The sequence below is a fragment of the Macrobrachium rosenbergii genome, chromosome 42 (genome assembly GCF_040412425.1).
Source record: "Macrobrachium rosenbergii isolate ZJJX-2024 chromosome 42, ASM4041242v1, whole genome shotgun sequence".
NCBI lineage: Eukaryota > Metazoa > Arthropoda > Malacostraca > Decapoda > Palaemonidae > Macrobrachium > Macrobrachium rosenbergii.
The window spans coordinates 17465998-17488748 of NC_089782.1; the positions used below are offsets into that span (position 1 = coordinate 17465998).

The 22751-nt window shown below is 43.6% G+C and overlaps 2 protein-coding genes across 7 annotated transcripts in view; one reads left to right on the plus strand and one right to left on the minus strand.

Annotated features, from left to right (window-relative positions):
* Nucleotides 1-22751, minus strand: part of LOC136827750 (putative leucine-rich repeat-containing protein DDB_G0290503) — a 187007-nt gene that overhangs the window by 41613 nt on the left and 122643 nt on the right. The window lies entirely within an intron of this gene.
* The window catches only part of LOC136828012 (uncharacterized), a 34236-nt gene continuing 11811 nt past the window's right edge, over nucleotides 327-22751 (plus strand). Inside the window, exons 1-2 of one of the 6 annotated variants that reach the window (XM_067085628.1) lie at nucleotides 327-478; nucleotides 18927-19328. In XM_067085628.1, coding sequence (XP_066941729.1) covers nucleotides 19065-19328 — 264 coding nt within the window. In that variant the 5' untranslated portion in view covers nucleotides 327-478; nucleotides 18927-19064. Of the gene's footprint in view, nucleotides 479-545; nucleotides 809-839; nucleotides 930-18926; nucleotides 19329-22751 lie in introns of those variants that run through there. The other 5 variants (XM_067085629.1, XM_067085630.1, XM_067085631.1 and 2 more) reach the window with 5 other exon arrangements.

Sequence of the window (22751 nt, forward strand, 5' to 3'; positions counted from 1 at the left end):
TTGATATCTGTAATGGGAGAAATGATTTTATCTCGCTGTTGTTGTTATACATTTGGCATATATGCCTTACCTGCGAAAGACCCAGACAACCACGCCAGAGATCTATACATTTTGGAAAGGGTATAGGAGATGGGATCTTCTAAGGACCAGACGGGTGCATAGAATTGCAGGTGCTAATTAGGAAATTATGATGAGGTATCTGTAAGTTGTAATGGTTTGAAGTGAGACTAAATTGCATTAATTTGATAAAAAAAGATTCAAATAATTATACATTTATAGCCGACAAATAAATTATAAGTCTTTTAAATTAGAAAAACATATAATGAGGTTGGCCACCGTTACCAACGGGAGGAGAAAAACGGTAAAACCACGTGGTAAGGAGCTAACCAAGATTTACCTGTACCATTGGGGGTTTGGTCAACGTTCTTGCATAGTACGTGGTACAAGATGAGAGACGGGGATTGATCTTCGGAAAATGGTAATGCATTGAGTTTGCTTGTTTGTATTTAGCGACATTGTTATTTACCTTCTTTAAAGCATGAGTATTGGGTGAGTTTTACGTTTGCCGTAGTTGTAAACAAATGTTGTTGTGGTGTTTCAACCGCCATTTTTAAAACCCAGTCTTTTTGTAAACAGTATTATGTCAATATTAAGAGCCATTTTTCAAGACTTTAATTTGTCGATCTCATGCAAGCAAAGTGTAACCCAGTAGGTCGATTCAGAGTTCGAAATCTAAGTTCTGTAGTGAGCTTAGCAAGGTTTGTAGGCGAAGCAGTTACTAAGATAGCGTACTGGTTAATGAGTTGTGGTTAGTATCCAGTGAATAGACCCATGTTGTTTCAGTATCTGATCTAGCCTAAGACTAGTCTATACTCATTGTGGTCTTTTTGCAATACCACAGGTAGAACCAAGCATTTGCCCCGCATCGGGTATTTCCTTTAAAATTGACTTTTCTTATAGTATTTTGGTTGCTTATAATTTGCCTTTATTTTTTTGTTGGTCGACCGTAATTAACCTCAGAACTGTTTATGTTTTCGTATGCTGGCCATCCTGGAATACTGTCGCACATGCGAGGTGTTATAGGGGAACTTTTGGTAAAAGGTGGTTTCCGTTACCAGGGAGCCCCCCAACTAAGTAATACGGCCTACTAAGTTAGGTTAGGTTAGGGAATGTTAAGTTAGTATGGTTCCTTTTATAATAGAGGTAGATCTAAGTAGTAGCTCCGTGCCGCGATTTCCTTCTAACTTGACTTTTTCTACAGTTTTTTCGTTGCTAATTATGGATTTACCTTCAATTTTTGTTGCACAAATGTAATTAACCCCCGAAGTCCACCCAACAAAGGGTTTCCATACACAATCTTCACAAGACAGAGCACGGGTATGTCTGTTTCATAAGGTTCATATTCTGTCTGGCTAGTACAATAACTTGTTAACATATGGGTACCCCTGGGCCAGTGCTAAACACGGCGAAGGGACATTCCATTTGGCCGACAACAAACAAATGGACTGCCAGTGTCAGAAGCCCTGAAAGTGTAGAAAAAAACCAGTTTCCAAGGTAAAAAGAGGCGTGTAGCTAATACTTAGAATTACCATAATAGATTTCCCTAACCAATCCCCAGAACGGTAAATCCTCACCATAGGCCAGACTCCATTAGAGGCCTATATATTATTGCGTGGAGTAGTTATGTAGTAGCCCAAAGGTTGGTAATTCTCTGTAACATTTCGTAGGCAAGCAAAGTCTGGACCCATTGCACTTTGCAGTAGAGTAACATTGGCTCGAAGTGTGCCTAGGCTAGGGTATATATGGTGAAACTTCACCAGAGGCCAGACCCCATTAGAGGCCTATATATTATTGTGTGGAGTAGTTATATATAGCCCAAAAGTTAAGTACTCTATTACTTATTGTCAAGTTTAAATTTGAACTAGCCAAGGCCAAAAATTTATCTGTTGAAACCTTTTTATGTAATTTTGATACCCCATTTGGTCTGGCAGTAAATAGGCATAGGGACCAGAGTGAGAGACAAGAATACTGTATTTAAATTGAAGAATGTAAAAAAGTTAAATGAGTATGTATCCAAACCTAACCTGGATTGCCATATTCCACTGAACTTGGATGTTTATTCCCCTCCTATCTAACCTGGCCAGGAGGGCTGTAATTCAGTAATAACATTTTGTTAGCATGTATCCCTTGCTTATTTTCATTACTAGGAATCACATAGGGAATAAGCAGCTTTCCCCAATCAAAATAGCTTGAACCATAAGGCTTAAGACAATGGTAATCTGACTGGTTCCCCATGATTATTAGGTTTATATTATTGATGTAATATATTAAGCTAACATTTCCAATAGAAGTGAATGTCAGATTCATTGAAGTAGCATAAAGAATTTTAATAAAATCACTTATATTGGCAAAATCTCAGGCTAATGGCCATTTTCAAAACCTGTACAGCTTAGAATATGGTGTTCTTGCTGGAGTAAAATCCTTGTATTATATACTTTGACATATTACCATCTGCAGTACCAAAGAATTAATAAAGAAGCAAACGGTTTTGATAAAATATTCCACATTGGAATTACGCACGAGGAAAGGAGACAGAGGAGTAAAGTCTAAACTGGGGTTGAAGTGGTGCTCTAATTAATTTAGCCCTCATGGGCAGTATAGTGCTGTCAGTGCACTTCATGTGTTGTATGATTTATTAAAGGTTGTTTTCACCTCTGAGCTGCGTTCACTTTTTAGCCTTTTACTCTATTATTCCTGCTTTCTTCAATCCTGCTATCCAACTTCTCAAAATTATTTCTTAGTGCAACTGTGGCATTTTCTCTTTTTATTGTCTTTAGATTTGTGTACTTCGTCTCAGTAATTTTCTGGATCTGTATCTGGTCCAACCACTCCAACTATCTTGTAACTATTTTAAGTATGACTGAAAGTGCTCCAGTGCTTTGCTTTATTGCCTAAATTTCATAATTCATAATGGACATGGCATCAATATAAACAAAAGATGAATAATAATTTTTGCATCACACCACTGCTTCAGTAACTATACATTAGTGACAATTTATCACAAGGAAAGGGTTTTAAATTTACTTGAATGGTTTTGTACCTACTGAAATACAAAGCATTACTTTTTATGTTGGAGTATCCCACATGGCATACTGAAATTTGTCGTAGAAATTGGTAGCAAGATAGTTAACTACTTATTGAGTGGCAGTTTATTTTCAGCTATGGTTGAGATAAGACATATATGCTATGATCTGATTGCCCTTCGAGCTGAAGCCCTTTCATCTTTATTATTATATGTTTGGGATTTGTGTTTTTGTTCAGCAAGGATGGTGAAGTGAAACCTGTTTTGTTTTTCTGCATTGATTTTTGTTATTTGCTGGCTGGTCTCTTTCTCATAGCAGTGAGTGCTCATGATTCAACACCATCTACCAATCTTTCATTGGCAGCTGAACTGGAGTACTGACAGATGTTTCTGCTCAGTATTCTGAGTGATCCGTCTTTTGTTGCTCTTTCTGCTAAGGAACTCAACACTGTTGAGCCTCATGTTAGGGACTGTCTCTGTGTGGATAACCCAGCAGTATCAAGGTACAGGCTATAGCCTACAACTCTGACACTGCTTCCTGAGGAGAGTAAGAGTCTGTGATGGAGTAAGGTGAAAAAGTCCAAGAGCTTATCTTATTCCTCTTCCTCCTCATCAAGCTTTTTCATATCTTCTTTGTTTTCTTTGCATCTTCTTACTTTTGTGGAAAGAAGAAATAGTCTCGGAAGCCCTCTCACAAGAAGTTCCGTCAAACTTCAAGTAAGCACCTTCTTTCATCAGAGTTTGACAACAGCATTTGCTAACCTATTTAAGGGACATCTGCTGTAGGCAGAGTTGACACAGGGTTTTCTGAGAGTTCTCATGAGACAGTATACCCCTGTTTACTTCCAAAAGATGAGGACTGTTTTGATTCTCCCTGTTTAGTGTGCTGAGACAAATCCAATGGTGCCTTCTGCCTTGACACCTCTCTTTTAGTGAGGAGAGTAAGACTTGTGGAAAAAATTAAGGTCAAGAAGCGCAACTGTGTATCTTCTATTCCTCCTCCTCCTTGAGCTTTTCCTCCTCATCCTCTGCCTCTTCCTCCTTCCATGGGAAGAAGAGGAGGTTATGTAAGCCCTCTCACAAGAATTTCCATCGGACTTTGAGTGAGCACCTTCTTTCGGTGAACAAGGGAAGTCAACCTGTTAGACATATGGATGAAGGAAGCTCCAGGGATTCTGCTCTTCCGTTTCTGAGCCAGAGCTGCCTTGGAAAACACCTTCCAGCAGTCTCTTGGACATCAAAATATTTTCAGCTTTCCTCCCACCACTTTGATACACTGAGTATTTTTCACTCCAGATCTCAGATAACTGCATTTATGTACAAGTGCCTAGAGATTCCCTTTGGCCTACTCATCTCAGTTAGCAATACATGTTAAGGTAACCTCAACAACCATGTGCAAAGAAGTGGTCCTTCTCCAAATAGTGTTATGGATGGCTTCTCTCAGCAGATTGCAGACTTACTTGTTAACCATGTAGACAAGCTTTTCTCAATTTTAGCAGTAAAATCTAATGCGCTTTCTTGAGCCTGATCTTCCAGCTGAAGAACACGGACCTCTCTTCCTTGGTATAGTTGTCTATGCCAGTATAAGTTTTGAACAGTCCTTGTTTTTGAAATTGGATGTAACTCTTGACAGCTAAACTTGGTCACCAAAAAGCACTGGGGGGAGGCATCTAATTTAGATCTTGCCTTTGACTTGTTCTGTTATGTTACCCATGTTGTAGCATGTGGATGAGTTGCATAGCCTTTTGTATCTTATCTGGCTTTTGGAGAGCTAAGGATTTCTCTTATTCTCATTCATGAGTTTGTATTAAACTCAGGACACAATCAGTTTCTCATAAGAGACCAAAGAATCTCTTGGCCCCCTCCCTCTGAGAATTTATTAGAGGGAAGCAGGATGTGTTGGGATCGCTGTGTAGTAGTGGCAGGCACAAGAATTTGGTATCCAGAACTCCCTTTCTATCTGGCTTCATGTAGTGATCAAGCAAACACTCTTTGTCTTGTGAGGAAGTCATCTATCCAGTCTTGGTGAGAGTTTACGAAGCCAGGACTTGGGGCCTGTCCCGAGATGTTAGTTGAACTTTTCTGTTCACAGGTAATGAGGGCAGGTGTCTAGAAGCACCAGGCTACCTTTACTTCATATTAGCCAAGGGATGTTGCCAAAAGTTCCTGGAGCCTTCTCGTAGGAGCTGTGGTGGCTGCCCAACAGGTTTTAGTCTTCAAGCTCCTCTCAGACAAAAAAAGCATCTTGCATAAGGTACTCACTTGGCATAAGGCTTGAAGTTGAATATATGAGCAGATGGCTATCTCGCCTTTCTTCCTTCTTCTGCAAGAATGAGTATGTGCTGGATAGGCCATGATGCTGATAGGCTTCACAGCTGGGCATCCTATTTTAAAGTTTCAGCTCCTAATGTGTGACCCCTCCCTTTCTTCCTTTAAATAAGGGGATGAGGCCATTGGCAAAGCTATAATTTGAATCCATCCATTTATGATTGACCCAGATGCTTACTTCCTTCTGACCTTTGCTACCTTGTCTTTATGACAGCACTTGTTCTCAGAAGTTTACTTAGAGTGAAGTTCAGAGACATCTCATTCTGGCTCAGGGTCCTATCTGTCTTGCATCCCTTTGCCAGATTGTATAGGAAGTTACACGAGTCATTTGTCCTATGTCGGTGATCATGACTAGGAGGAGGGCATTTCTGGATTGAGATTCAACTTGCCAGTTGGTTGAGAGACTGCCCAGGGAAGGAGTCTCCGACTTAAAAGGTGATGGCTTGTATTCTCATGAGAACAAATTCCAAATGTATATACTGTAGTAACTTGTTTTCACTTATACAACTTACCGGTAGTTACATATAGCTGTCGTCTTTGACGTCACGGCAGTATTCAAATTTCGCGCTAGCGCTATCGTTCAAAGGTGATCCCTCTACCCCGCCCTCTATCGGGTGCTCGGGAACCGTCCCAAGAACACGCCATTAGTTTTTTGCCGTGCCGAACCGGTAATCTGGTTCTGCTGCTGGTAGTATTTCTCAACAATTCGAACTTCTAATTCCTTTTTGGTGAAGTACTCGGTTTGTTGTTTTTTTGCTGGCGCTAGTTATTGCTTGAGAGTTATTATTAGTTAGACTAGTATGTCTGATTCTGGTTCTAGTGGTATCCGGTTTTGCAGCAAGGCTGCAAAACCAGGCTTGTTAAGCTTAGTCTAGATCCGCACACTTGCGTGCTTTTTTTCATGCAGGGGCAAAAATGTTCTGCTGATTTGACTTGTAACAGTGTGAACTTCTAACTTTGTCTGACTGGAGTGCTTTGGGGAAGTACATGAAGAAGCTAGAAAGAGATAGGATTAGGAAGGCCTCTTCTAGGTCTTCGAGGTCAGGAGGTAGTCAAGAGGTTTTTGTAAATCCTATTATCCCTGCTCCCCCTGTAGTTCCTGTAGTTTTACCTACCCCGGACACCGTTTCTCCCAATCCTGATACCGTGTCAGTCCTTAATGCGTTTATGTCTTCCATGCAGAAAATGGGGGACAATTTGCAGCGGTTAGTAGACCGCAGTGATAATGCGAGTGTTGTGCCTTGTGTAAGTGTTGTGGAGGAGTAGCTTCTCGGCCCATTCACGCTCCCAGGTCTAGGCCCTGTCAGGCTCCCAGGTTCCAGGGAGAAGGCATGCCGAAAGCCGAAAGGAGGTGAGTGGGACCTGCTCCCGATGTAGTTGCCCCCTCAAGCAGTCCTGTTGCCGCTTCCCAGGCTGCTGGCCCTCACCACCGAGGTGAGGAGCGGAGAGTGTCAGTGGATCAGTTGGAGTTCCTCCCCCCCTAGAGGTTGGCGTTTTCGCGACTCTTCTAGACCTTTGAAGAGGTCTCGTCTGCTTTCTCCATTGAAGATTCCTAAGAAGAAGGCTCTTCTGGAGGATCCTTCCCCTCCTGTAGCTTTTGGGCAGAACCGAGAGGCTTTCTTCGTCGGACTCGTCTCATTCGTTATCGGCGGATCCTCCTATCAGGCGATTACGTCTGAGAGGCCTGCTCCTTTAGCGCCAGCGACTCCTGTGGCTCCTGTTCCTGTGGCGCCTGCTCCAGCATTCGATGAACCTCAACAGCTTGTGATTGACGGAATTAACGCCCGTTTGGACTCGATTTTACAACTTTTTGTCTAAAAATCAAGTCTCTTCTTTGGCTCCTCCTCGATGCCAGCGGCGCCCACCTCAACTCCTCGTTCTGTCGCGGTAGCGCCGCCGCTTGCGCCTCCGTTGGCGCCACCTTTGGCTGCTGTGCCGATTGCGCCTCCTTTGGCGCCTCCTGTGATACCAGCGGCGCCCGCCTCGGCGACTATGTCTGCCGCTCGGTAGCGCCGCCGCTTGCGCCTTCATTGACGCCTCCTGTCGTTGTGGTAACAGCGGCTCCGTAACCTTTGGCGCCACCTTGATTGCTGTATCAACTGCGCCTCCTTTGGCGCCTCCGATGGCTCCTCAACAGGCTCAAACTCTTTCGGTGACACAGCAAGAATATGTCACTAGCCTGCCAGCCCCGCTCGTGTAACTCAAGTCTCAGTTCAAGGAGACTTGGATGAAGATGTTGTCCAGCTGGACTTATCCCCAATTTCTGACGAACTCCTCTCGGGCTTAGAGGAGCAGTGTAAGGAGGAGAAGTCTCCGCAACTCTCTTCCTACAAGAAGCTCTTGAAGTTCTTTATTGAGAACTTCCTGATTCGTTCTCGCCTGCGGCTCCTCCGTCTCCTGGGTCCCAGTACAAGAGGGACAAGGCTTCTGTTTCTTCTTCGGACTTTACAAACTTGTCCTGTCCGTCTCGGCGAAGAAAGGCCTTAAGAAGATGGATGCTTGGCTGGCGAGAAGAGGGAAATGGAAAGAACGTCTTCTGTCTTCCCCCTCCTCGTCGTTCCTTCCGTAACCGGGTTGGTATGAGACTGGGAAATGTTTTCCCTGGGTGTGGCTGCCTCCGCTGGGGACTTCTCCAGTCTCATGGATGCCAATGGGAGGACCGCACTTAATTCTGCGAAGGTCTTCTTTCGTCCTCCGAACTGGATCAAGTTTTCAAGAGCGTATTTGGACTCTTGAAATGTGAGCTTCCTGGACTGGGCGATTGCGGCCTTAGCCAGGAAGATTAAGGATTTTAATCTTCCTTCCGAGCTCTTGGATGATGTGGTAGGAGTAGTGGATTGCATGGATAGGGGCATCTGCGGCGGTGCAGTAGAACTGGCCTCTTTATTTACGACAGGGTTCTCAAAAAGAGGCAACTTTGGTGCTCCTTCCTAGCAAAGGTGTTTCTTCAAGCCAGAAGTCGGCTCTCTTGTTTTCTCCTTTAAACAAGGCTCATCTATTTCGCAAGAGTTAGTTGCTGCAATTTCCCAGGCGTTAGCCCAGAAGTCAACCCAGGATCTTTTGTCGCAGTCTGCCAAAAAGCGAAGAGACCTGTGCTTTCTACCGCTTCTGTGCGCGGTGTTTCGTCCCCCGCTTTCTCGTATGGACAGTATAAGGAAGACCCTCTAAACGTGTTTTTGGCAGGGCCAGAGGAAAAGGCAAAGCCACGCCTAGAACCTCGACGGCCCCAGAGAAGAAATGAACCTTTTGTCCTCCATTCAGCTGTAGGAGCCAGACTGCAAAGGTTCTGGCAAGAGTGGCAACAGATCTCGGCAGACCCTTGGACGATCCAAGTTTTAAAAGAAGGATATGCCATCCCCTTCCTTTCCAAACCTCCTTTAGTGGAGGCTCCAGTTTCTTTACAGGCGTGCTCGCACAACTCCGCGAAACTAGACGCCCTTCGCTCAGAAGTCCGAGCCATGCTGGAGAAGGAAGCGATAGAACAGCTTCATGCCCCTCTTTCTCCAGGTTTCTACAATCGTCTGTTCCTGGTTACGAAAGCATCAGGGGATGGAGACCCGTCCTGGGCGTGAGTGCGTTGAATGTCTTCGTTCAGAAGACAAAATTCTCCATGGAGACAACTCAGTCGGTCTTGGCATCTTTACATCAGGGGATTGGATGGTTTCGATAGACCTCCAAGACGCTTATTTTCACGTCGATACACCCAGCTTCAAGGAAGTTCCTGAGGTTCGTCTTCGAGGACAGGTTTATCAGTTCCGTTCCTCTGCTTCGGTCTGTCGACAGCCCCATGAAGTTTTCACAAGGATCCTGTTGTCAGTAGCCAGACATCTTCACCTGGAAGGAATTCGAGTTTCCATGTACCTCGACGATTGGCTACTCAAAGCTGCTTCGAGGGAGAGCTGTTTGGAGGACCTATCAAAGACTCTTCAATTAACGAAGTCTCTATGCCTCATTATCAACGAGAAGAAGTCTTGCCTTACTCCCAGTCAGCAGATTGTCTATTTGGGAGTGAGTCTGGACTCTCAGACTTTTCAGGCTTTTCTGTCCAACCAACGGATAGCCTCATGCCTGCAGAAGATCGACGACTTTCTGCAGAGGAAGATTTGTTCATGAACGAATGGATGAGCCTCGTGGGAACCTTTAACTTCAGTGGAGAAGTTTGTAAAACTGGGGCGCAAACCTGAGACCACTGCAGTTTTACCTGCAAGAGAAGTGGCCAGAAACAGTTCCCGGACTCCTTCACATCGCCATTTCGGAAAAGATAAAGGAGTGCCTCCGTTGGTGGAGGTCAGAAGGAAGGCTGTCACAAGGACTTCCTCTTCAGCTTCCGAACCCAGACCTAACTCTTTTTCCGGCGCCTCGGACAAGGGCTGGGGAGCGACTATGGGGACAAAAGAAGTTTCGGGCCAGTGGCAAAGAGAAGAGAGAAACTGGCACATCAATCGAAAGGGAACTAAAAGCGGTTCACTTAGCCCTGTTAGCCTTTCAAAAAGAAGTGGAAGGCAAATGCGTCTTGGTCCAGGCGGACAACACGACCGCTCTGGCATACATTCGAAACAGGGGGCACTCACTGCGTGGTCCCTCTACGAGACCTCGAGGAGCTTCTAGTTTGGACGGAGGAGATCGGGACCAGACTAGTAACGAGATTCATTCAGGGGAGAAAAAATGTAGCAGCGGACCTTCTCAGCAGAAAGAACCAGGTCCTATCCAACGAGTGGACTTTACATCCCCTAGTTTGCGAGGAGCTTTGGAAGATATGGGGGCGTCCGCTCATAGATCTCTTTGCAACCCGACAAAACGACTCTACCCCTTTACTGCTCTCCAGTTCCAGACAACAAAGCGGTTTTCGTGGATGCAATGTTCATGGACTGGTCGGACCTGGACCTGTATGCCTTTCCCCGTTCAAGATCCTGCGGCAAGTAATCTCCGAAGTTCTCAAGCCATCGAAACGTAAGGATGACTCTGGTGGCTCCATTCTGGCCGTCCAGGAGTGGTTCCCGGACCTTCTAAACCTACTGTCAGACTTTCCGAGACTTCTGCCAGAGAGACCAGATTTACTCAGACAGCCGCACTTTCAGAGTTCCACCAAAACTTGTCCGCTCTTCATCTTGTCGCCTGCAGACTGTCAGGAGACTCATCAGAAAGAGAGCTTTTTCAAGAGAGGCTTGGAAGCTATCGCGAAGCCAAGAAGAGAATCCTCCGACAATGTTTACCAGGCTTAAGTGGACACAGTTTAGGTCCTGGTGTCGAAGAGAAGCGTGTCTTCTTCTTGGCGTCTATAGCCCAGATGGCCGATTTTCTCTTGTTCCTCCACAGAGAGAAAAAGCTTGCTGTGCCTACCATTAAAGGGTATAGAGCCATGTTAGCTTCGGGTCTTTCGACATAGGGGTCTTGAAGTGTCTTTTGAGTCAAGACCTTTCAGATCTGATTAGATCATTTAATACGTCAAAGAGAGACCAGAAGAGACCAGTGGCGTGGAATCTTGACGTAGTGCTGAGATGGTTCACGGTCTCAGTCCTTTGAACCGATGGCGAACATCTCCTTGAAGGATCTCACGAAAAAGACTCTTTTTTTGGTAGCTCTGGCTCGGCCAGGAGAGTAAGTGAGCTACATGCGATTGACGAAAGAGTAGGCTTTGCTAAGGGAAGGCAGTATGTATGTCTACTCTTGGTTTCTTAGCCAAGAACGAAGACCCGTCTAGACCTTGGCCAAGAGAGTTCGAAATGGGACCTTTCCCAATTGGTCGGTCCCGAAGAACCCGAAAGGTACCTCTGCCCTGTGAGAGCTCTCAAGTTCTACGTTCAGAGAAACGAAGAAGCTCAGAGGTCCCAATGACCACCTCTGGTGCTCGGTTAGAGATCCTTCTAGGCCTCTCTCTAAGAATGCCCTTTCTTTCTTTTGAGAAGCCTGATAAAAGAAGCTCATGAGCAGTGTGCTGACTCGGAGATGAGTATTCTTAAGGTAAAAGCGCACGAGATTAGAGCGGTTTCGACTTCTGTAGCCTTTAGCAGAAACTTATCTGTGAAGGACTTGGTTAAGTCCACCTTTTGGAGATGCAAGTCAGTGTTTGCATCGCATTATTTAGTGGACGTGCAAACTGTTTTTGAAGAGTGCAGTGCGCTGGGGCCCTTTATTGCGACTGACACGGTGTTGGGGAGGGGTGAAAAGTCCGCTCCTTAACTAACATTTTCACCTTGGTGTTGGGGTTGTTGTTTTTTAAGGTTGCCTGGAGATACATGATGTGTTAGTATCTTCCAGTTTTTAATCTTTGGTATTGGTTTTATGGTAATGTTAGGTGATCCCTCGTTTTGTTGTTCGTTGTACTGCGCCCTGATCAAGGGCATCAGACTTGTCCGTCGCAGCCATGTTCTCTGGCAGGTACTGTTTTTTATTGTGTCCGACACACGGATCCCTTATATCCTCTCGGCACAATATAAAGGCCAGCAGACTACAGAGGCAGTAACCACTGAGTCAGCTACCTTTAAAGGTAAGGAACCTATGTCTAACTTGTTGCAAGTAGATAATTCCAAGAATTTTATTAGCTGCCAGTGCCCCACCTCCTCAAGGTGCCAATCAGCTATATGTAACTACCGGGTAAGTTGTATAAGTGAAAATGAAATTTTTATGATAAAATAACGTTTCACTTATACTTACCCGTAGTTACATAATCATAACCCTCCCTCCTCCCTCACCTGGGCAGTTGGGCAAAAACTTATGACGTGTTCTTGGGATGGTTCCCGATACCCGATAGAGGCGGGGGTAGAGGGATCACCTTTAACGAACGATAGCGCTAAGCGCGAAATTTGAATACTGCCGTGACGTCAAAGACGACAGCTATATGTAACTACCGGGTAAGTATAAGTGAAACGTTATTTTATCATAAAAATTTCATTTTTAATAGGTGTAAGACCCTATCTTTTTATAATCCCACCTTAACCACCTCGCGTATTCACAGATGCCAAAGGAAAGTGTGCTTGATAATGGCAGGTTCCCCTCACTTACCCACCTACCCCTTTAGTTAATTACTTTTTACCAAGTTTTAGTGCCCAATTCCAGCTTTGGTTTGTAAATCATGGAAAAATACAAATTACCTTAAAAAACTGTGATTATTGTCATATTATTTACATCTTGGCATTGTGAAGATGCATTTGTTAGTATAGGAACCTGAATGAAATGGCTTGTTTCATGACTGTTATTGTTGTGATTCCAGGTTAACTTAAAAGCAATTCTATTCACTTGGTAATTGATGCACAGTTGAAAACAGTAATCTAAATCTTATATTATGACCCATTTGTTTAAAATTAAGTTTTGTATTTTTGAAATGCCAGAATAGGACAGAACCAGTGTAGTACAGCATACTGCATTGTTTTTAGGTGGATCACTGGTCGAGTATTTATCTTTGAACTGAGGTGACATGATGAATGCTACACATACTGGTTAGATTACGCTGAGTACAATTTTAGGTCTTGGAGAATACAGGAGTTAATTCATTTAGGCTACAAGACTTACCACTGTATGTTACACTGTGTAAAAAGAATTTCCAGTACTGGGATTTTGATTAAAGACAGTGCTGTGAGTGAGACTAAGGGTTACATTGCCCTTATACTGTTGCTTGTCTCTCATACCCTTGGCTTTCATTCCAGCACAGTGGGTCTAGAATTTTAAATTGGTGGCATCGTTTAACCACTTTCTAACAACAATAACCCAGTACAGTACTGTGTATTCCCAGCAAATAATCATTCCAATATTTAAAATTTAATCCAATCCCTTCCTTCATTTGGGTGTTCCTGGGTGTACAGTAAGGGCATGTTACTGTATGCCTAGGAACATCATGTGAATCACAAAAAATTGGAAAAATTTTTTACATAACTGAATACTTGCTAGTTGATTCTTTTGCAGACACAGTACTGTACCCCATATGGGGATAGTGCCATCAGCGCACCTCATGTGGAACACTGTAGGTATTACTTAAGGTTCTTTGCTGCATCCCTGTGTCTCTTAGCTGCAACCCATTTCATTCCTTTTACTGTACAGTACTTTCTTTCATATTCTTTTTCTTTCATCTTACTTTCCACCCTCTCCTTACAATTGTTTCACAGCACAGTGAAGTTTTCCGCCTGTTATACCTTTAAAACCTTTTTACTCTCAGTTTCCCTCTAGGAGATGAGTCAGTACTAGCCTTCTAGACATTCGTTTTGCCTTCACTTCAGATCACGCTCTACCACAAGGAATTGTGATTCCTCCCTTGATTCTCACAGACGTAGACGTGTGAATAGGCGTGGCCACAAAGATAGATATGGACATGTGGCTAGTCATGGCCATGGAGATGGATGCAACTGCGGTTCTTCACCAGATTCGCGATCTTTGAGGAGAGACCACGGCCGACGTTTGTATTCCCGCGTCCGTCGGACGTAACTCTTCCAGTTCCAGACTGCGGAATGATGCATGTCCGTCGTGCGAGAAGAGGTCTTCTTTGTCTCGAGCTATGATCGAGATCTCTCTCTTCCCTCCACTTCAGGCATTCATGCTCCTGCAAGAGTGTTAGGGTCTGATAGATCCTATGCTCCGGTACTAAGCCCTGCGGATCTATTGGAGGAGGCAGACGGGGATCCTCGTGTCCAGAAGGTGGAGGATTTGGAGAATCAAGAGTTTCTTTCTTCCTATGCAGAGGTTATTGATCTCATTCATGAATTCAGCAATCTTTCTAAGAAGACTGTGTCTCCTTCTGCGATTGCCCTGACAAGTATAGAAGCCTTGCTGGGACTGAAGGACTCAAAAACATCTTTTGAGTTACCTTGTTCCAGTCACACAGACTCAGCCCTGAATCATGTAAATTCTTTGATTTCAGGCCGGGATAACTCTTCGTTCTAGCAGGTCGTTCAAGTTTCTCCCCCTCTCCTCTTCCTCACCATAGGAGATATTATGCAACTCCTCTCGTGCCTCTTATGAATAAACAGGTCAACTCTGATGTTGTCCGATTGAAGCCTGGGCTGATCTTCGATCAGGTTAGAGCAGAGAATCCTTCCCTTACCTTTCAAGAAGCTGCTTCCTTGGAGTTGACTGCATTTTCTGCCTTCCAAACTGTTTCTTGGCTTGACTTGTGGTCTACAGCAGTGGCCAGAATTTTTTCTTCTCCTTCAAGAAATACTGTCATTAGTGCATCTTACGTCCTACATCGTAAGTTACCCATTTGAGTGAACTTGTGGGCTAATATCCTGCTGATGAGAAGAGACACAGCCCACTCCAAGGTAGCTTGGTCTGTCGATGTTGACTCCTTATTGTCCTTGAGGAATGGCAGTATCTTGGAATCCCAGCTGCTTTTCTCAAAGGATCAGCTGGATACGGCTATCGACAGGCATCGAGCTGACAATAATGATCATCTCTCCCAGCAAGCAGTGAGTAAATCAACAGCTCCTTCTTGCCCAAACATTCCAAGGCAGAATCAGCAGTCTCTTCCCAAGAAGCCTATAAGACCAGCTACCTTGAACAAGACTTCTCGACCTGCTTCGTCTCCAAAGAAACTTCCTCAGCAACGTCCCTTTCAGACCTGCTATTTAAGACCAGGAAGGGGGAATAGAGGCAGAGCCAGGGAGGTAGACGATAGATTTGGCACCCCTCCCCACTCTTTGCTACCAGTGGGGGGATGCCTGGCGAGCCATTGGGCTACGTGGCAGAGTTTTAAGGCAGAGCCGTGTGTGGTAGATGTCCTTCGGGTAGGATATCTACTTCCTTTCTACTTCGCTCCTCCTCTCTCTGATCATCCTCTCCTTCACCTCACTTATGTCTAGGACCTAGCTCTCCAAGAAGTGAAGAAGATGATGGGGAAGGAGCTGTAGAGCCAGTAAAGCATCTTTCCCCCAGGGTTCTACAGCCAAGTCATGCAAGTCCCCAAAGCTACTGGCGATTGAAGGTCAGTGATAGACCTTTCAACATTGAATTTCTTCATCAGGAAGACAGAGTTCAGGGTGGAGACTCCTCGAACAATCGTAGCAGCCATCAGAGACAACGACTACATGCTGACTATAGATCTGGAGGATGCTCACTTCCAGATCCCTATCCATCCCTCCTTCAGGAACTTTCTTCACTTCAGTTGTGGAGAACTGGTGTTCCAGTCCAAAGTCCTTTGCTTTGGACTGACAACAGCTCCCCAGGTGTTCACAAGAGTTTTCACCCTACTGTCGACATGGGCTCATGCTCGGGGAATCTGTCTCCTGAGATATCTTGACTGCTGGCTGGTTTTAGCGAATTCCCGGGAAAATATAATTTGAGGCAAGGGTCGTTTTCTCCAATTTTGTCACGGTTTAGGCATCGTGATAAATTTGAAAAGTCCAATCTTCATCTCAGCCAGGGAATTCTTTACGTGGGAATGATCATAGACAGCCTCATCAAGAGTCTTCCCGTTGGTACACAGGATGGAGAAGTTCAGGACAGTGGCTTGTTCCTTCCTGTCCAAACAGAGACAACTAGCATGGCAGTGGCAAGTGGTCCTAGGCCTTTTGACTTCGCTAGAGAAACTGGTTCCTCCTGGTTGTCTACATCTGCAATTCCTGCAATGGAGGTTGAAGGGATTTGGTCCCGAGGAAGGGACTCTCCTCAGCTACAGGTCCCTCTGTCGACAGAAGTTAGAAGCAACCTTCTGTGTGGTTAGACAACGAAAACCTGACAGTGGAGTGCCTCTTCATTCGCCCCCTCCGGAACTTCACCTGTTCTCGGATGCCTCTTCTGAGGGTTGGGGAGCACATCTAGAACACCTGGCTTCTGGTGTGTGGAGTCCTCAGGACAGTCAATTTCATATCGGCGTGCTAGAGTTGATTGGGGGCTTCCCTGGTACTTCAGGATTTTCAAGAAAGGGTGATGGGGCACTCTGTTGTTCTGATGTGGGACAACACTACAGTGGTCGCTTATGTAAATAAACAGGGGCTGGTGTCAAGCCAACTTCACTTGATAACAGTCCAGCTGCATCAATGGGCCATAAACAATGAAGTGGACCTCATGGCCAGGTACATTCCAGGCAAAAGGAATGTAGTGGCCGACAAGCTAAGTTGTCGGGGACAGGTTCTTGGGACAGAGTGGTCTCTGCATCAGGAGATAACAGACAGGCTTTTTCATATGTGGGGGGAGGCCAATGATAGACCTCTTTGCGACAAGGTTCAACAGGAAGCTAGAGGTCTATTGTTCAGTGGTCCCTGATCTTTTCGCTATGGCAGAGGACCCCCTTCAACATCCTTGGGACAACCTGGACGTCTACATCTCCCCCCCCCCCTTTTGCTTGATCTGTCATGTCCTGAACAGAGTAATGATTTCCCAGAATCTCAGGATGACCCCAGTAGCTCCTTTGTGACCCCAAGCAAAGTGGTTTCCAGATCTGCTATCTCTGCTCTCAGCAGTCCCGAAAGAAATACCCCTTTGGCACAATCTCTTCTATCAACCTCATGTAGAGAGATACCATTAATCGGTAGGATCCTTATCTCTCCATGGCTGGAGACTATCCAGTATCTCCTGTGAGCGAGAGGCTTCTCTCACAGAGCAACAACTCAGATGTCAGGTTACCTCAGAAGATCTTCTTCAGCCATGTGCCGGGGAAAATGGGCCGTCTACTGTGATTGATGTCATCGACGGGGTTTTTCTCCACTTGGAACTTCTATTCAGCAGATAGCTGATTTCCTGATCTTCCTCAGAACAGAAAAACACCTTTCTGTTTCTGCTATTAAGGGCTACAGGGCTGCTTTGGGATTGGTTCTTCGTCTGAGAGATGTGAACCTAACTTCTTGGGAAATCTCTGTGCTGCTCAAAAGTTTTGAGCAGTCTTGTTCTCCTAGAGAACTCAAACCTCCTTCCTGGGATCTGACTCTGGTGCTAAGCAGTCTCATTCAAGCCCCATCAAACCACTACCTCAGTCATTGGACAGAGACTTGACCTCAAGACAGTTTTCCTTCTAGCCTTGGCTTCTTCAAAGAGAGTGGGCGAACTCTGTGGCCTGGCTTTTGATAGAAAAGATGCCAGGGGTGGGGGGTTTGTAGCCTTCGAATTAGTCCTGGAGTTCATTGCTAAAGCTCAAAGTCCCTCGGTTCATGATGACAGATTTGCCTCCTTTTCCATCCCTTCCTTTGGGGATTTTGTTGACAACCATCCAGATGAATTACTCCATTGTCCCGTCAGAGCACTGCCTAGTTATCTAAAAAGGACTTGACACCTCAGACCGGGGTGCTGAAGACTTTTTGTTAGCACAGGCAGGGTCGTTAAGAAGTGTCCAAGAATACCATTTTGTTTTGGGTATGTGAAGTGTTGAAGCATGGCTACTCCTCATCATCAGGTTCCACTGCCAATACTGTGCATGCAAGAGCACACAACATTAGAGGCCAAACCACCTTCACTTCCTTCTACCTGAGGGACATTCCCCACAGGTCCTTGGACGCTTTTTCTTTGGCTCCGGTGGTGGCTGCTCAACAAGTTGTGCAGCTCATCCAGTGCCCCTATAGCAGGACATTTCATACCTTGCCTAAGATGATGGTATGAAAGTGAGAATGATTGAGATGGCTGGTCTTGTTTTCTTTTCTCCTTTTTCCCCTTCATTACCTACGGGCAGCATGAAGATGGATCCATCATATGCTGGAACTGGCCGGATACTATTAGAGTATTTTATATTCTATACAAATGTACCTTCCAGTAGCAAACCCTTCCTCTCTCTAGCAAGGGGAAAGAGGAATCATAACAAACCTGTATAGGTGGCTACCTTAGTTTGTTATCTGAACAGATTTAGCGCTTTAACTTCCTCCTGTGCAGGGAATCTCTGCATTGTATTTCAGCCCAGTAGTCTGAATGTTAGATATACATATATCTAACAGCTCAGAGACTTAGGTCTCCTTCCTTTGAATTCTCTTATTGAGGAAGTGTGACCAGGTGTGCTGAACCTCCAGTTGGTTCAGGATTCTCTTACCTCCCACCAAGAGTGAATCTATCCTAATTAAGACCCAGGTTTGTTCTGCATATGAGTAAATGACAAATTTTAAATTAATTTGTATTTTTCATAGGTAACAAACCTGTGGTCTTAACATTTACTGCCCACCACTAGCCACCCCTCTTTCAGTTAACCTTGGGCTGGAAGAAAAACTAATACATCACAAGGTTGAAGTTGGGTTGCTGGCCTCCCTCTACCTCCTCTCCATGACAGATGCCAGATGCCTCCAATTCCTTGCATAAACAATTCTTATTGTTTTTTACCGGTTTCCAGCTGGCGCCAGAAGATTTATCCTAATGTTAAGACTGTAGGTTTGTTAGCTATTTTATCCTAATGTTCAGACCGTAAGTTTTTTAGCTATGAAAAATACAAATTAATGTAGAATTTGTCATTTTGATTCTAATACAGTCCTGTACCCAGTACTGTATTTTATCCTTATAAATTTATTTCATGTATCTGTAGATTTGCATTCCTTAATGTAGTAATACAAGAGAATACTGTTTTATGGTGCAATTCTAATGAGAATGTAGATCATAACTACAAGCATTTATTTTTCAGTGATATGAGAGACAAATGTGCACCCAGTATGAGACAAGCAGCAATTTGAATATCATAACAGGCTTCCAGAGGGAGTGAGAGGACCTGTTAAATTCACAGAAGGAAACATTTGAAAACTTTGGCTGGATTCAGAGAACTATGGAGGAGCTGTTTTCAGGTCCTGCAACCTTCTTGGATGATGTGTGTGCTCTGGCAACTACAGGTGGGAAAGGATTTGCAAACATCTTAGAGGAGGTTAATAAGGAATATGAGAAGGAAGTTGTTGCAGAACTTGAACGTTTACAACTGTCAAGAGGGAATCCAGAGTCCTCCAAGAATGATGTTGAAGCTGCAGACTGTGAAGAACTGGAAGATGCTTATGACCTTTTGTTTAAGGATGGAGAGAAACCAGTGCCTATAAGGGTATGTCTTGTAGTTGTAACCACAACAAATGTTTTATGCAATAATTTGGATTAAAAAATATTGTTTCTGTGGAATTTCCTTTTCTCTGTGGAACACTGTTGTAGCTTGTGTTGAAAAAGATTCCTATAATTATTTATTGCTGTAATTTTTCAAATTTAGACTGACATAGTTTTGTTAGAACTTTCTGTAGCTACAATACTTATTGTTGTTACACAGTGGCCCAAGTCTCATAAACTACCCTTTAGAACCATTCATTTTTTACTTTATACACTTCATATAACTACAGTCATACTTAGGATTGCAGTATATGAGAAATTATATAAAAATGTAATGGAAAACATTATTAGTTAATGCATGAAATATCTAAAAATTATGTACCTGAGGAGAGATAAGCCATGAGCGCTGTAGTGTATGATTTATGTACAGTACTGAACACTTTTATTTAGTGCTTGCATTCAAGGTCATATTGCCCAATACCTACATTCACAGAGCCTGTAGGGGGTTAGCACTGCCAGTGCACCTCACATGGTTCACTGTAGGCATTAGTTAAGGTTCTTTGCGTGTCCTTTCAGGCTGTAGTTGCAACCCTTTTCATTCCTTTTACTGTACCTCCATTCTTATTCTCTTTCTTCCATCTTACTTTCCACCCACTCCTAACAGTTGTTTCATAGTGCACCTGCAAGGTTTTCCTCCTGTTACAGCGGGTCCCTGCTAGATTGCGGATCAGCAGTTGCGGCTTCAGTTAATCGCAGGTTTTTCTGTGGAACTTATCTCCGAATATATCATGGAAAATTCACTAATTCTCGAATTTTTTTTGCAAAGCAATATTCACTAATTACTGTATTTTAATTTTATTTTCATGACTAAATACATTTTTTATGATAAAAAATGATTTACTAATTTTCAAATAATATTAATGTAAACAAAGCAAAATACCAATACAGTAAAATACTAAATTAAAATCCCACAAATTCACAAAACAGCTTACCAGTGTTCATCACCTCAGTTCAACTCTCTCTCTCTCTCAGCATACATATCCTTCAATGAAAAAACAGCAAAATATCAATAAAATGTTACTTCACTTACAGAATCCATTTGTACTGTAATATATGGATGTATTATCATCATAATATATGTATAAAAAAAAACGATCGTCCCGATGTTTGTAATTGTTTTTACTGTAAGGGTACTTGTTGCCATATTTTTTTCTTTCTCTGATTTACTGAACTGTACTTCATTACAAGTTTAGTTGACTTTATGATCATCGCATATTATAACAGTTCACAAGAGAATATTTTATCACTGTTGATGTTTCGTCTGTAATCACTGTAAAAATACATAAAATTCGAATTTCATACGTAAGCAGCACAATGTTATACTCTCCTCCCCAGCCTGTCAAGTCAAGTCTCATCCCCAGCTACTGTGCTGAGACGTCATTTATAAACACCAATTCTCTCTCTCTCTCTCTCTCTCTCTCTCTCTCTCTCTCTCTCTCTCTCTCTCTCTCTCTCTCTCTCTCTCAATGAAACATGAGTTACTGTATCATAAACTTTTATGTACAAGATTTAAAATGATTCCATTAATAAATTGGTTTCTTTTAGCAACTAAAAGATTATTTTCCTAATTCTTTCGGTAGCAGGCAACATTACAAATGTTAGGACGATTGATTTTTATTATATTATGATGATAAAATCAATATAATACTGTAAAGTGCAAATGGATTCTGTAAGTGAAATAACGTTTTATCGATATTTGCTGTGTTTTGGCACACCAGTCGCCTGCACCTAGCGCAATTTTATGCATTTCACTGCAGTGCTGCGCCTCTTGCCTGCGCGTTGTGCCCCTCAGGTTTCTTTTTTTCTCAAGCATGAGAAAAAGTTCTTGGTAGCAGCCTTTTAGGCTAGAGGGCCATGTTGGCTTTGACACTTAGGCTTATACAAGGACAAAGACATCTAGATGTCTTTTGAGGTGCTAAGATGGAGTTTCCCAGGTCTCTGGTTCTCATTTTACCTTGGAATCTTTATGCAATTCTTAAATTTATTATGGTGCTGCTCTTTGAACTTTCTGAAACAAACTCCTTTTACAGAGTTTTTTATGAAAACACTTCACCGTAGCCTTAGCTACAACTTAGTGAGAAAGCTGCAAGCTTTATCTGTTGAGGTAGGCTTTGCAAAAGACAAGGAAATTCTTTTTGCCTTATTTTGAGCTAAGAATGTCTATAGGGGTAGGCCCTTACCTACAAAACTCTCTTTACCCAGCTTGGAATACTAGGGCCTTGAGGAGCTTGACCCATTTGTGGGTCCAGTAAGGACTTATAAGATTTTGTTTGAATTGCAGATCTTATTTGAATTACACTAAAGATATTAAAGCTGATGTAAAGAGTATGTTTGTTGTGTTCGGAAGCCAGACCTGGCTTCCGATGAGTAGTAATGTAATGTCCTTTTGACAAGGTCTTTGGTTAAGGACTCTCACGCTAATTTGTATCTAATGGAAGGTAAAGCCATGTGACATGGGAGCAGTGGCTACAGCTTTTAAATGCTTTTAAATTTGGAAAGAACTTATTCTTGGATAAGTTACTGAAGTCAGTCTGTGGCATGGTAATCCTGCATTTGCTATGATTTGTCTTCATGGTGCAAAAATTCAGTTTAATTATTGCAGAGCATTAGCCCTTCTGGTTTGTGCAGTTGATATTATGGCCCGAATCAGTCAGTAGCCTTTCTCTCGCTATTGCTTTTTAGACCCGGTTGTGGTTTTTCGGAAGCTTGGGAGGTACTGTATTCAGTGTTGAGTATAGGAAGTATACCTTCTTGTATGTACTTGTAGGTACCTGTTAGTTATCTATCACTTGTTCTGCAGGGTTTTGGTACAGTAACCCTACCCTTCCCTCTGCTGAAAGGGGCACCCCTTTCAGAATGAAGTAGAGGCTGCAGCAGGGTTGGTGCAGCTGACTAACAGCATCTGTCTTTGCCAGGCATTGCCTTATAAGCTTCCGGGCCTATAAAGGTACTGTGATTGAACTTTCATGTTCAGTTGGCCTTCTCTTCTTTAGGACAGCGGAGGCTCAACTTCATTTTTCCCTTGAGTTTCCCAGACTTCTTCTCCAGTTGAGAGTTTCGTCTCACCTTTAATCACTTCCGTTTTCAGAAAGGTGGTAAGGGGAAGAAGAGAAGGGGGAATGCAAGGGCGGCATTCTTTCTCTGCAGCTGCCGTTCATAAGAGAGTGCTGGTCTCTTTTGAGTCCCCTACATTTTTTACCCTTTTCCTTCCATTTCCTCGCTTATTCATGGTTCGCAGTGGGACCTCACCCTTAATAGTGGGTATGCGATGCGAAGATTGGCACTAAGCGCTGAGGGAGAGTGACATAACTTTTTCAAGGGACTAAAAGCCTTTTGACACCAGCCCAGCAATCAGAGACAGGTAATA